General features: G+C 36.6%; 1 protein-coding gene across 2 annotated transcripts in view; it reads right to left on the bottom strand.

Moving 5' to 3' along the window:
• LMBRD1 (LMBR1 domain containing 1) overlaps nucleotides 1–12,411 on the bottom strand; it is a 65,402-nt gene that overhangs the window by 35,665 nt on the left and 17,326 nt on the right. The window contains exons 6-7 of one of the 2 annotated variants that reach the window (XM_031552584.2): nucleotides 8,520–8,635; nucleotides 4,783–4,856 (exon numbers count right to left, since the gene is read on the bottom strand). In XM_031552584.2, coding sequence (XP_031408444.1) covers nucleotides 4,783–4,856; nucleotides 8,520–8,635 — 190 coding nt within the window. The remainder of the gene's footprint in view (nucleotides 1–4,782; nucleotides 4,857–8,519; nucleotides 8,636–12,411) is intronic. The other variant, XM_003204416.4, reaches the window with a different exon arrangement.

Genomic DNA, 12,411 nt, shown 5'->3' with positions numbered 1-12,411 from the left:
TGCACATTCCCTTCAGGTATTTATAGACATGGATGGGATTACCCTTTGAGCCTTCCCTTCTGCAGACTGAAGAGTCTCAACTCTCTCAGTCCGTCCTCATAGCTGAAATGCCCCAGTCATTTCATCACCTTGGTAGCCCTTTCTTGGATTCTCTCCAGTACATCTCTCTCCCTGAGGCAGCCAGTACTGAACCCAGTACCTGAGGTACAATCTAACCAGTGCTGATCCTGGAAGGATCCTTCACCTCAATCTGCTAGCAATATTTGGCCTAACGCAGCCAAGAATACCATTAGCCTTCTTCACAAGAAACAACCATTACTCCCTCACATTCAAGTTGGCGTCCACCAGGACCTCCACCACCCTTTTGTGCCAAGCTGATTTTCAGCTGGGTGGCCTCCAGTAGGTTCTGGTATCTGGGGGTTATTCCTCCCAAGGTGCAGGACTTGGCAATTCCCTCTGCTAAATTACCTAAGGATCTTTATCAGCTCAATTTATAATATTCCATTTAGAAGCTGGGTGAAGCCCACAGTTCAGTGTGAATGTTCAGTCTTTCTCATACTGGGAAAAAAAAATTCTACACATTCATCAGTAAGTTTACTGGATTGATTTTGATATTCAAAGACACAAAATGAAAGCCATAAAACCATATTATTATTATCCATCTTCTCACCACAGTCAGCATCACAAGTCTGCAACCATCAGCAGTCCTAGTCCAGTGTGATGCTTCAATTTGTGTCCCCCATAACCCCAAAGAACATCATCCCAGATGTGGCAAGTCTGTTCTTTACTGCATGAATAGCTCACCATAGATTTACAAGTAACACATTAAATCAATAGTTACTTGGGAGGCCCAGAACACCAGATCAATACTGACAGTAGTATTAAAATAGATTTCAAGTGGATTAGTCATCACAGTAAGTTTGTTAATTACATAATTTAAACTGTAGTCATTTACAATCTAGAGAAAAATGCTACTTCCTAGGGAAGCATTTCCAGAGAGAAAGCTTAGGAGCATACATAGGCAGACGTGAGCTTTGGATCTCAGTATCTATGCAAACTCATGGCTTCCTGATGCCAATACAAAATACTCTCAACTTTTGAGTACTGCATATTACCACAGCACAAAAGTGCTACTTTAGAACAGCTATAACCCAAACCTAGGGTAGAGCAATACTGTTAATGTTTGATTAGTTGTAGAACAGATAAATTGTATATTAAACACCTTAAGTAGCATTCACTTAATTTGCCTGTTTCACACCACTCTAAGAAATAACATTTCAAGATTAAATTAAAGTCAGCCGCAGTAAGTGCAAGCACAGCATTACTGTTCACTTCAGTGTTTTGCATTAAAATAGTAGGTCTCTAATGTAAAACCATCCTTAGTTTAAGAATTTGTTACAATACAGATTAGGTATGAAAACATTTACTAGCCTATCACTTAACACACTTCAGCCTTTATTAGATAATTATGTAGAATAGAGTTTTTCTCTACAATAACAGGAATGAGTATACAGAAGACTGGGCATCAGCATCTCTACTTGATTTTCTTTACAACCACATACCTTTTAAACAGCACAAAATAGATAACTAGCAGTAGAGAAGCCTGAGGATTTTCAGAAGTCAGGGAACAAAAGCTTCTACCTGTATTTGCAGAGCCTCGGTTCTTAATGAGGATGAAAACATCTAAGATCACTTCTGTTTAGAAATACATGGTAGCAGAGTTCCCTTATGTTCTCACTTATTCTCCATCCTTTTCTCATCATCTGCGCCAAGTTATTTAAGCATCTTTGTTCTTCTGCTCCCTTTATAGAAGGGGATATTCCTTTTGGACTTTAGAATCTACCACCAATTACGAGGGAGTAGTTTGACTAACCATGAAGGCCTGCCATCTCCAAGAACTGTAACAAATAGCCTGCATAAAAATACAGGTATTCAACTAGTTATTTGTTAGATGTCTAAAATCACAGGCAAGCATTACAGATGCCACATAGACTTGACTGAGTAGTGATGTTTTTTTTTTTTTAATCTAGAGGTTATTTACCACAATACTAACAGAAAGCCCTAACCTAAAAAAACATACCTGGGAAGTCAGCAAGAACAACAGTTGTTCTTTTCAGAATTATGCTTCTTTTCCTTTCAATCATAAGGTCTGGAGTAATCCAAAGTGGTATAGGGTAAGACTAATAAGAGAATATCATCTATCTCCGAGGCTCAGGAAATTATAACAGCACATATAACAAATTTTTCACTAAATTGAATTTCACATTAAGTCCTTCCACTGGGAAAAACACAGCCCACAATATAAATCTAATTCTAGACACATCACACCCACGTGTCACTGAGACCATTGCTCCCGTTGTCCAAAGAATGGCTTTAGTTCAGTATTGTCACTTGTTACCATAACTACCTGTGAGCAAAGTGCTATGAAGAAACACCAGAGGACAAAAAACATTTCCGACTCCAACTTTGACAACATGGACTTTATTAGGTAATTTCAGTGAAAGCGATGCATTTGCACTTCAGTTCACTCATGTATCAAAATTCACCATCTCTGATACAATTCTATGATTGCCTTCAAGAAGTGCTAAACAGCACTCTTGAAAAAAAGGAGACAGACTGTGTAAGCTCATCTCTAAGCCTTCTTTAAAACAATTCCTTCATTTCTCCCATCATGTCATAATCATTACTATAGAAAAAAGTAATGGTTCTAGGAGTCTAATACAGCAGTTACAAGCAAAATAAATTATTCTGTGCTCTAAACATTTGCACACATAGCTCAAAGTTTTTAAGGTAAACTAATCTGAAAAACTCAGTAATTAGATTATTAAAGACAGCTATTTTATTTATTATGTTTGATGTTTAACTTCATGTATTACTTGGTATTTCTACAAGTCCTAAATACAGTAAAATTAGGCAACAGCCTTAAGGACAAGTTTTTGTCTTTATTTGAAAACCTACACAGACAGCTTAGCACACTGGAGTTACTGAACATTAAGCAGAATTCACATTTCCAGGTTCAGTCAGGCTTGAGGAAAGAAGCACATGAAATACAGCTAAACAGAGCCTAAGAACTGGACTCAGAAATAAATCCACATCAGTGACATAGTAAGAAAGAAATTAAGTAGAAATACTCAAAAGTAGAAATAAACTCAAAAGCTTTCAAATGTTACTTACCAAAACATATGCATCAGTCAATAATAAGCTTCTTTAAAACTAACCAGCCTTGCACTTTAGATGTTTACTGATGTCATGAACATTTAATAAACCCATACTTGGGTATTCAAAAGAAGCAGAACACTGAGGATATTCTCCCAGGTAACAAGTTCATTTTTAAGTTCAGTTGCCTGAAGGTCAAGAAGTCTACATGTTGAGTTACATTAGCATAGAGCACAAGAGATTACTCTTTCTTTCCATAACTAAAGGAAATAAAATCCGACATGTTATTACAGGCTAAACAAGGATCCAGGTCTTTTTTTGACCAGCACATTATCTAGATGTTAGCAATTTAGTCTGAACTATTTAGGTCTGTATTAGTCACAAAAAGGCTTAATTAGGTGTATGATTCAGTTCCAAGTAAGCACTTAATAGAGCTAAGAGCAACTCAGCTCACCTTAGATACTACTGTTAGTTGGTCAACCAAATTGCTCTCCTACCTACTGCATAGAGCCTGATTGTAACTGAGCTATCAGCGTTCTGACAGTCACTTACACAGCTGTACTGAATGGACTCCCATGCTCCTGCTGTAACTTATGTCAGCTGAACATAATGAACATAGATAAAATGAAACATAGCTAATATTTTGGTTTTTTTATACTAAATTTAGACTTATTTAGGAGTCAAAGATAGTAATTAGTAAGCACTTCACCCCATTATCCAGTTATTTAATCATAAATAGCACTCCTTTATCTTTATTCTGCAATAGTTTTGTTCACCTACCTGACAAGCTGCCACAGAACATCTTGTTGACTAGCAGTACTTCAAGATAATTGAATAATTTTATTCTGAGCTATTGTTACTGAGCCACTTAGAATTCACTAGGAAAACTATGTAGTTCTATTATGTTATTAGTCAAGCTGCAGTGAAAGAACTGTTTTAGCAAGAACTTAAAAGATTAATATCTATCAAGAAAGCAATGAATTCATACCAGCTTTAAATCTCACCTGCAGCTAATGTTAGGCTTTGAAAATTCACACTCACAAAGTTTTATCTTGATTACAACTTAATACTGTAATACTAAAAACTGGCTGATATTCAGCGACTCAAGAAAAGCAAAGGTTCCAATTTTTCATTGCACATCAAGTTATTCTACAAAACTTCTGTTTGTGAAACTCTGTAGGGGCAAGAACACTGATGTAGAATAGTTGTAGTAAAGTTACATTCAGAATTATACAGACTGACCAGACCAAGTCTAGCATATTGCACAATGAATAAAAACAAACGTATAGATCTCCACTGCTGAGTGGAAAAAGTTAGAGAACTTAGAACAGCAGAAACCAGCAAGTTTGTACTATAAGCCGTATGGAAGAATGATCTCCCCAAAAGAAATGCATTGAAACCAAGTCTGAGCTGTGCTCAAGTGCTGAAACCAGTTAAGCTGCAATTGAAAAAAGTTATTTCTCTAGCTCCAAGAAATTAGAAGTACTATTTCAAACAATGACAGAAACAGCTAGAAGATACTGCTCAAGCTACTTGGCACAACAATGGATTTCCAAAGGAGTGTGGTCCATGACAGTGGCAAGGATTATTACTATAAGGACTTGATATACTTCTATAATAACTTACTGTGTATGTGATAGCTGCCAACATTCCAATCACAGTCAAGGAACTAATGGAAAATGAAAGAGCAGTCAAGCCATCTGCAAAAAAAAAAAAAAAAAAAAGAAACTGCTGTAATTTCCTACAATAGAGGCAGGAGAACTTTTCCTGTGATTTCTCGACATTTCAGTTCATAACAAGAAAAGCAAAACAAGAAAACTGTAACTTCCAGATATTAATTCAGACAGGAATTTCACCTAGCATAGCTTTTTTGCTCTTTCTCCACTGCTGCAAGAAGCAGGACAGCAATCCCTCCTTCACTAGAAGCTTGAAGATGACACATTCAGTCACATGGCTAAAATAGCCACTGATAAACTTGCTCCCACCATCTGAACACCTCCATCCAAGACTTATTTCTAGCATTCATAGAATATTGTGACAGCTTTCCACAATGTAAGCACGCATCCTGGATGGTTCATCTCAAATTTGTCATCCCCTCTTTCTCATAATAAAGCATTATTCACAGAATCAGTCAAGCACAGCTCCCCCAAGTAACCAAACAAGTCAGACTGCTGGCCTCAACTTGGTTCAGACCACACGTATCCAGATACAAACTGGAAGAGTCACAGAACCAAAGAGCTGCTACTGCCTTGCTATCACTCAAAAAATTAGAAGGAATAGGGAAAGAAATGCTGCACTAAACTCATCCCTAACAACAAACTCTTTGAATGCTGACAGTGTGTATACTCATGCTTGATAAGAAAATTTTTTCTGCCATGAACTGGAAAAGCTTCCATCCTTTGGAATTTCAAAAAAGCTAGCTAACGAATCCCTGAGCAGCCCAATGTGAACTCAGAACTTCCTGCTTCCAGCAGAAGATTGAAGTAGATGTGTTGAGATCTCAGGTCCCTTCAGTCTTAACTATTGCTTAATCCAAGAACACTAGTCACAGGAAAATGCTAGTGGAGTCAGAAACCAAATCCAAACTTGCACATCTCAATCCAGTATCTTTATATGCATGCCAGAAATAAACATTAACTATACTATACTTTCAGAGCAAAAACAGCTTCAGATTTGAAAATTTAATTGACAGTTATGTCAAGGTTGCATAGAGAAATTAGCTTGTATCTGAGCTCAACTACTTCCTAAAAACTGTTTATGCTGGTAGCAACAGTATTTCATTCTGTACTGTCAGAATACTTCTCTTGCTTCAGAAAGAGAAATAAAGTGACAGCAAAGTTTATGACAAAACAATGGACTTGTCCTCCCTATTCCTTGTGTTTGTGTGAACAGCTTATAATAGAACTCATTATGAACAACCCTGAAAGGAACACTGTTAAGTATTATGAATCCTCAGACCTGTTTAACAGCTACATTTCCATAAGCAGTAACAGAGACGACTGTTGGGTGAGGTATACAGTAGATACACAAGTTTAGGAGTACATGCAGCACACTGGAATCAGCTTTAGCAATCTGAAGTGTCTCCTAAAGTGAAAATTATTCTTTTTGTCATTTTATTCCTGCTATGGAATCAGCAGCTCAAAAGTATACAAAAACATTCCAAAGCTTGTAAAGAAATCAATGTGTGCGCACAGTAGTACTCCTAAGGTAGCAATAGAGCAGCTGACAGTTTTGTACTCTCAATTACTGCTGTCTCAAGACTTTACTTGGTCCATAGACAAGTACTTGAAATAAAAATAAGACACTCCTACGCATTTTGTGCATATGAAATATCCAGAATACCCAAAATAAAAGGGAGTGCACAAGACATACAGGAACAGGACTTAGAGACTCCTTATCAATAACAGGAGAACAAATTCAATCTTGTAAAGCAGAAGGTAGGTACAGTTTTTTTGTAGCTGGAAAGCTCAGATTCAGTGCTCTCTACAAGCTCACTGTTTCTTATTTCTACTGTATTAAAGAAATGTAAATGGTGTATTGCTTTCTCAGGGAAAGCTCTTAACTGTTCTTAAGGTAAAGTTGATTGAACTAGATACTGCACTGAATAAATAAAAAGCTTTCTTGCAGAATCAGTAACAAATATTTATTGGTTCTAGATGAAAAAGCACAAGCTTCACTCTAAGCATGATTTTAGATAAGCATTTCCATAAGAATACAGCAAGGTGACAATACCTTAATCTGTAATTATTAAAACCCTTTTACTTCCAAATATGCTTTATCAAGAGGACAGGTTCTGTTCATGATAACTTTAAGACCCTTCGCTAAGAAACAGAGGCTCTGAACATATCTATTTCAGAGAGAAGCAGTTTTCTAAAGACAGCTTCACTTTTTAAGAAAAATACTGAAGTCTTGCTTTCACACCTGCATACATCAGTACTCCATCTTACTTACACTGGCCTTAGCATTTCCTTTCCGCCTCAGTTTTAAGAAAACAATGAAATTTTGCTTTGGAGGAGATAGCTACAGATGACAAGACCAATCATAAGAATTAGCATGTCACAGACATCCTGTAAGTAGCCTCACATTCACAGGTGCAGGTCATCATAGTGGACTTCAAGCACCTTAACACCTGCTAGAGAAATAACAGCAGGAGGCTTCTGGAAAGCACCAGTGACAGCCTCCTTACTTGGATGAGGCAGGAAGAAGGGTGCTCTGTTAAGTCTCATACTGAGAAAACAAAGGATTCACTGGTGATACAAAGACTGAAGGCAGCCCTGGCTGCAGTGACCATGAGACAGTAAAGCTGAGGATCCTGAGGAAAGTAAGGCAAAGAGCAAGATCATAATTATATACTTCAGGGGAGCAAATTTTAGGCCCTAGAGGGAAGAAGGGCCCAAGAAAGTTGGTTGGTATTCAAAGACTATCTCCTTTGAGCTCAGTCCACCTGAACAAGAAGCAAGTCAGACAGGTGTGCCAGGAGGCCTGTGTAGATGAACATTGAGCCCCTGGCCAAACTCAAGCATGAAAAGGAAACAGACAAGGAACTGACAATCCTTGGAATTGTGCAATTCCCACTCATACTGTCATCAACACTGAACCAAGGAAGGTTTAGACTGGATATTAAGAAAGTTTTTTTTAATCATTGAAGTGCTTGAACACTGGAATAGTCTTCCTAGTGAAGTGACTGATGTCCCATGGCTGTGTTCAAGAGGCATCTCAATAATCATCTTAATATATTTTATCATTTGGTTAGCCCTGAAGAGGCAAGGTGATTGGGCTTAATGATCTTTGCAGGTCTCTTCCAACTGAACTATTCCAATTCTAATGCAATTTTTAGAGAAGGTTAACCCTAGAAGAATGAAGAGGAAAAAACTCATGAGATCCATAAGACTCTTGGCTGTGAAATATTCTGACTCTTACTGTGACCAACAATATCTCAACCCAACTGAAGATTACTATATCACACACTACACATTGACTGAACTGAAGCTCACTGATTGTAAGGTACCCAAGTAACATTTATAGCTGTGATGAGTGAGAACTCTATGGAAAGTACCACTTCCCACTAAGTCCCTCCACAGTGAAATATTATAGTATATGATATTAATTATTAAAATTCTTAAACAGAAAAGACAATAATGAAAGCTGACACTACCAGTCCTCCATTACATACAACTGTACTGATTATTTTTGTCTGAATTAGAACATTTTTACTACGAAGAATAACCCCATAGGGCAACAGATAGACAAATTAGAATAGTCACCATCAGAAAAGTTACTTTTTTGTTCAGTTAATAGTAAGCATTCCAGAATAAGCTGGTAGCAAGTAAAGCAAAGTTCAGAACAAATCATCTCAGACTTACGGCTACTTCCAAATTCTTCAAAAAGAAGCTTCACTTTCTCCCATTCTGTGGAGTTCTTTTTGTTGGGAATATCCAAAGGAACAAAAGCACTAGAACAAGAGAGAGTCTTATTTATCCTAGCAAGGCAAATATTAAAATTACTTCCAGCTTCAGAAAATGGAAATACATTTATCCCTGCAGAAAAATTGTTTTAAGATTAAGTTAAACAAATTCTAAAGTCAGTACTTCATTTAATTCACATTCCACACATACAGTTAATTTAGATCAGACATCATGTGCACAGTCAGGTATGAGGTCAATGATCAAATTGTTTTCCATTTACCATTTCTAAGAGAGGAAAGGATCCTACAGTCAAGCATCATTAAAAGGTACAGATTAATCTGATTTACTCTCCTCATTTAGCCCATTTGTATTTTTTACAAATAAGCATCACTGAAACAATTTATCTTCTAACTCTCTATTTATGAGTTCTAGAATAAAATTCAAGACTCCCACACCAAATATTTAAACAAACTTCCTGTCTACGTTTCCCTATTACCACTACAAAACGCTCCTGCATTCCATTTCTTATTTGGTATCTACAAACCTGAAAGTCAAAGGTTAATAAGCAGAGTAGAATCCACAGTAACCCATTTTACACACTCCACAATGAAGATTCAGGTAAATCCTGACGAGGAGATAAATGTCTACAATTCTACCCCATCTCAAGTTCCATACAGCAATAAAGGCCTTACTACAGAACGCAGTAGCAAGAAATTCACACACTTCAATCCCAAATAAGCAGGAATCTGCTTTTATTCTGAACAGGGTCCCTCAATTAGTAGCCAACCAGCCAGAAGACAATCCCACTTGGACTTCTGGGCTCTAGCTTCACAGGTCACAGCAAAAGCAAGGACTAGTTAGTATGCCTAGCTGTCTACAGACCTGAATCTATTCTAGTCCCAAAGGAACTCTAAAACACAGCTCATGCATTACACCAATGTAGTACAGAGCAATTTAGGCTGATTTTTCACAAATATTAAGCAAGAAAACTTACAGAAGTCTATTTTGCTATGTTACATAAATGGTTAATGGATCATAGTAGCTATCAACAAGATGGCAATATGGTAGTAACTACTGAACTACCACCAGCACATTACATCAGCCCACTGACAGTGAGATGATAGAGTACAAGTGCCAATACACAGTTTCATAGGTGTAACTGAGAACTCAGCTAACGCACCTGAACAAAACTGCTCAGTGTTGTCTTACACTTGGAGTTCCAGGCACAAAAGAAATTTTCAAAACATAAAACATTTGTTGAGAATATTATAATCAAGGTATAGGCTGTAGAACAAAAGTGATTTAAAACTATTAACATTTGGCAGAACTAGCACCACATAGGTATAGAGAGGTCTTTTTTGATCCTTAAATCCAAGATCATCACTAGCTGTTATTTCTAGCAAGTCAATTTCAAACAAAGGAGTTTTAAACTATTTTCCTAAAGAGTTCTGCTGCAACCTACATAATTCTAATAAAATTATTTCTTTAAGTTTTCAGAAAGTATTAACTTACAGAAAGCTACTGTAACAAGTTTCATGTTGAACACTGATAGTCAAGGAAACTATTTTTAGACTGAAATATTCATTAGCCTCAAATACTTTAATTCAAAAGAGGCTGCTGTATAGAGATGCCTTAACATAGATTGTAGTAAGTCAAGCTCCCTACCTTCCAGCACATGATAATATAGAACAGCTTGGTTGGAAAGGACCTTAAAGATCTTAAAGATCATCCAGTTTTAAGACCACTGTCAGGTGCAGGGTTGCCACCCACTAGAACAGCCCATGGCTCCAACATATCTAGCCATGAGCACTTCCAGGAATAAATAAACTATATATTTAAAAAGCAGACAATTTTAAGACAGGAAGGGCATTACAAGTAAGTTGAGTTCTGAGTACCCCAGTAAGTTTGTTTCCTTATGCCTTTCTTTCAGTGATATGCTGCAAATTACACATTGAGTGCTACTTCACATCATTTCCATAATAAAACGCTTCATAACAAAGTGCTACAGTTAGAGTACAAATATTCATGTTAACAATTCAGATACAAGAATCCTTCTCACTGAGTGACATCAACTTAGATCAAAACTACAAGATTATCTGAAACTGAACATTTTTAAAACCAATGACATAGATCTCTAATGAAGCAAAGTAATTATCCAAGACTAAGCTGTTCGTAAATTTCAGGCTTAATCCAGCATTTGTGGTTTCTCGGAATAACTCTTAAAAAGAAGAGAAGGTCTTCACTTGACATCTGTCTTTAACAGAGACAAGCTACATGTAGATCTCAATAATACAGACAATTTGTTAAATCAATCAAGAAAACTTCTGTTCTCATAAAAGACACTAACCATGAGCACAAGAACAATACAGACTATAAGTTTATTTTACTAACAAGTTAACAGGAAATACTGCAGCACCTCTTGCTACTGCACCTATACAGGAGTCTATCCTAGTCCACTAAGCTTAGCCTCCTAAAGTTAAATCCCATACATAAGATTCCAATCTGCTTTAGTGTTGATCTGATCTTAACCACATGATTATCTCTTAAAACCAGTAAAAACAATGCTCCTGCTATCACCAGTTTGTCTCAGATTGTTTTCAGTCCCACATTAAATAAAGCCTCTCATGCTGAGGCTTCAGCTCCAACACAATTTGAGCTCGTTCCAAAGGCACTGGGACTTCCTACACTGCTCTTTGCCCTTGTTGAGCAAGCAGTGAATCAACTCCAAGACTCCTCCATAGCAATATGCACATAAAACATTCAGATTACAGACACCCATAATTACTATGTAATGGGACTAAGTTCACATTTTTCCTCAGTAAAGTTCTTATTTGTTTCCGAAACTGAGCTGTTCAGACTTAAACCTTCCCTTAAAGTCAATAATAGGATGTTGCTGCAAAACAAGTAATACAGGTTCTTAACCATTGCCAAGGTATTAGGATGGTATCATTATCTAATTAACTTAAAAGAAAGTGTGTAACCTTTTATTTGAAAAAGCAAAAAAAAAACAAACAAAAAACTTCTGATTACAAAACAGAAATTCTACATTCCATACTGTAATCTAAAGGAGTTCCTCTTCCCTGCAACAGATCTAGATCAGTGGCTATTCTGAATCCAAATTTTTTGGAGAAGCATTTTTTCATTAACTAGTTTAAAGCTATAGTGCTTGGGCTGTGATTAATTTGCAGACAAGCTCACTGTTACACAGCACAGCACCAAAAGTGGGTTACAGAAGTCACAGTAGCTTACAAATTCCGCATATTTTAAAAGAGACAAGCAGAAGAACAGAGGATAATTAGGACATCTTGAACCAAGATCCAATTTACTTGAAATGAACAAACCTACTTACAGACTCCAAAAATGCAGAGACTGGACACGCCTACTACAGGTACACTGTATAATAAATTAAGCTACATTGTATGGTAAAATACTGCAAAAGTTTCTATAAGTACACCTATAGTACAAGTACATGATTAAAGAAACAGCTTTTGTCAGAGCACATAGTAATATTTTTAGACTTCGGTTAAGCTAGATGAACCTCCTCTCCATCACCTTTCACAATAATCAATAACTTACCCTCAACTGAAAAAACACTAGAATTCTTGGAAACTTAATTCAAAGTTTTTTCCCAAACTAGAAACAGTTCTCAAATAAGACAGCATGCAACAAAAAGCAGTAACTTGTTTCCAGCTCATATTTTAGTACTTCAGTATAGATCACTTTAACATATATTCCATTGTGACTATATTTTAAACAAATGCTAATAAAACCTTCATTGTACAAAGAATAATTATGTCAAGTACAACTCCACAGTATATTTATGTTTTTCCACAGAGCACTTCTATTTGGA

This window comes from Meleagris gallopavo, chromosome 2 (assembly GCF_905368555.1).
Source record: "Meleagris gallopavo chromosome 2, MGAL_WU_HG_1.1, whole genome shotgun sequence".
Lineage (NCBI taxonomy): Eukaryota > Metazoa > Chordata > Aves > Galliformes > Phasianidae > Meleagris > Meleagris gallopavo.
This window is presented reverse-complemented; position numbering and strand designations above follow the sequence as displayed.